Source organism: Nicotiana tomentosiformis, chromosome 3, assembly GCF_000390325.3.
Source record: "Nicotiana tomentosiformis chromosome 3, ASM39032v3, whole genome shotgun sequence".
In the NCBI taxonomy this organism is placed as follows: domain Eukaryota; kingdom Viridiplantae; phylum Streptophyta; class Magnoliopsida; order Solanales; family Solanaceae; genus Nicotiana; species Nicotiana tomentosiformis.
In genome coordinates, this window is record NC_090814.1 from 15774085 (window position 1) to 15777262 (window position 3178).

Below are 3178 nucleotides of genomic sequence, written 5' to 3' on the forward strand. Positions count from 1 at the left end.
TGGAATTGACCAAATTCGTGTGGGCGAATTTCACCATGGAAATCGTGTAGTAAAAAACCATCCCCTCCTTATGGAATAAGACCCCTTTTATATAACCACAGATTTTAGGGTTTAAAACATTTTTTAAAACTTGTTGGGTCTTCCTTTTTCACCAAGAAATAAAATTTTATTTAATTCCTAATTATTTGGGCATAACAGGGACCACAAAATTTAATTAACGAGGCTTTCTACTATGGATTTAATTCAAAATATTCGAATTAATACTACCATAATAAATTATGAATTATTCCACTAAAAATTTGTAATTGCACTCCCCAGTTCAATTTTGAAATTCTTCCCTTAAAGCTTATTTAACTCTCCATGTTAAGATTCAGATACTAATCAAATAAATTAAATTACTGAAATTTAATTTATTGATTATTTCCTTTAGACTTTCGCTTAACTTATTTCATGTAACAGATCCACCTGCAGGGTTTACACAAAAAAACTTATAAACTTTCATAAAGGTGTATCATCAATCTTTAGACCGAGACATGGATTCCATCAACTAACTATTACTTCGCCAATGTATATCATCATTGTCCAATTTATCAGGCATATTGACCTACAAAAGAATCTCGCCTTTTTAATAAATCAAAACAATAAATAATATGCACAGCTAATAATAATTATATCAAGATTAAGAGTATAAGTACATTTAATGGATATAAACTTATTTTATTAAGTCAGTATAAAATACTTGTCTCTACTTGGTCCGTTCAATACATACAAAATGTACTAGCACAAGAAGTCGAAATTATACCATTTCTATTATCAAGATAAATTATATTTAATTTTTTGCTACAATCATTCCGATGGTTTGTCCAATTTCATCTTAGATTGTGAACATAATCTTTATACTTATAAGAACTGATGATTTAATCTTCTGTATATAAGCTAAACTTTATACACTAAATCATCTACTATATAAGTATAGGACACATACGAATATATGATCTATTTAAAACTTTATTAAAATTGAATAAATAAATATTCTATAATAAATATTATATCCAAACCAAACGCATAATTAATATATATATATATATATATATATATATATATATATATATATATATATATATATATATATATATATATATATATCCCAACAATCCTTAAGTTTGAATTTTACACTTCAAACTTTATGATAAGGTGACGAAACTTATACGATACGAGAGTGTTACTTGGTTACAAGATGAAAATCCTTGCTAATGTGGATATTAAGAAGAAGATAGAAGAAAAGTGGACAGTGCGAAAAAGGAGCGAGGAGGAGGAGAAGAACAAGAGAAGTTGGCACTGCCCTTTTCAAGTGCTGGTTAAACTTCAAATAATTTGCAAACTCTGATTGAAACTTAAATAGCGGCACGAATATTGGCACTTTGAGCCTAAGATATGAAGTGCACAAATAACTTATTAGGACCCAAATTTAAGACTAGCTGAATCTTACAAAGTTTTTAAGTTTAACTGCTTCATAATTGATTTCAGATTTTTAAATCTGAAGTTTCAATAATAGAGTGTGAAGTTTTAATCATGGGTTGGAAGTTAGACTTCAGTAATGAATTTAGGCTCTGGCAAAGTTCAACTTCAGAGACCTGAAGGTCTAAAGAAAAAGAAGTAGCAATATTTAGCAATATGAAGTTTGTTAAAAATGACTAAAGTTTAAATAATTTAAAAAAAGACTAAATAAATTTTAAATAGGGGTGCTCCAAGTGGCTATGGTGCCATTTCTTTGTTAGGGGTGGTTGGTTAGATAAAGCAATGGGCCTTTTGGGCCTATCAGTTTTGAGTTCGTAAATATAGTATGAGCTAGTTGTTGAACCAAGTGATATTGTCAGTTGTGTACAACTAATTATATGTAATAAATTAGTAGTGTGGTTAGTCGGTAGTTAGGAAAGCTAGGCAGTTAAGTGGTTGAAGTACTATAAGTGTACAGTAGCCTTCCATTTCTTTGTTAAGAAAATATACAGTAACAGAGCACAACTGCTCCTTTGCTCTCCTCTGCTTCTTCTTCTTCTTAGCTTCAATCGCCATAGCTAGGAGTATAGTCTAGAGTTCATCATGGTATTAGAGCTCGAGTTAACGATCTACATCACTCGATTTCAACTCTAGATTCATTATCCTTAATTTTCTCACTTAATCCCTCATTTGAACTGAGCAATTGCTTCGATTCCCAAAAGTTAGGGTTAGATTGATTTTGAGCAATTGATATATGTTGTGTACATCATTTGTGTGAGCTAGATTTCTATTGATAATGGCGATTACTGATGAGGACAATGGATCGACTCAGGAAGCTGTAGCTGTAGCACCAGTGATTGATCAACATCATCTGTTGTTTCTGCAATCGAGTGACACTCCAGGTAGCTCTCTCATCTCTGTCAAGCTCACAGGACCAAAGAATTACACTTTGTGGAGTAGTACTATGCGAGTTAGTCTGCTAGGAAAAAGTAAGGTAGGGTTTGTAGATGGAAGGTATCCAAAAGAGAAGTTTCCTCATGTTCTTCATGAACTTTGGGGAAAATGTAATGCTATAGTCCTATTGTGGATTATGAATTATGTGAGTGCTGAATTATTGAGTGCCATGATCTATGCTTCGAGTTCTCACAAAGTGTGGATGGACCTCAAAGAGACATTTGACAAAGTTAATGGTTCTAGAGTGTTATATCTGCATAGGCAAATTGCAACCCTAACTCAAGGACTTTCATCTGTGTCTGCTTATTTCTCAAATTTGAAGGAGTTGTGGGCAGAGTTTGATGCTCTTATGCCCTGACCTGGGTATGGTTGTGAAGAGTCGAAGAAATATGTTGAGCATTTTGAGTACCAAAGGCTATTACAGTTTCTCATGGGCCTAAATGAGACATACTCTCAGACAAGCAATCAGATCTTGAACATGTCTCCTAGATCTTCCATAAACAAAGCTTACTCAATGATTATATCTGAAGAAAACAGAAGAGCAATGTCCCATTCCTCTCAAGTATCTGAAATCAATGAAGGCACAGCCTTGTTCAGTAATAAGGGAACATCCTCTGGAGCTCCAGTTCAGCTGAATGCTAAAGGAAACCTTGGGCAAAATCATACCTTCTTGGGAAATGAGGTGACAACTCTGTTCAGTAGCAAAGGGAATGCAGGTCTTGGATAT

General features: G+C 33.0%; 1 protein-coding gene across 1 annotated transcript; it reads left to right on the top strand.

Moving 5' to 3' along the window:
- The first annotated feature begins 2293 nt into the window (after positions 1-2293).
- On the top strand, positions 2294-2809 carry LOC117277495 (uncharacterized). Its single transcript, XM_033656913.1, has one exon. It carries the CDS (start codon positions 2294-2296, stop codon positions 2807-2809), a length of 516 nt encoding a protein of 171 aa, XP_033512804.1.
- Positions 2810-3178: the final 369 nt, after the last annotated feature.

What these genes read in the sequence shown, in the direction of transcription:
- LOC117277495 (XM_033656913.1), top strand. Translation starts at nt 2,294, where the DNA reads ATGGCGATTACTGATGAGGACAATGGATCGACTCAGGAAGCTGTAGCT.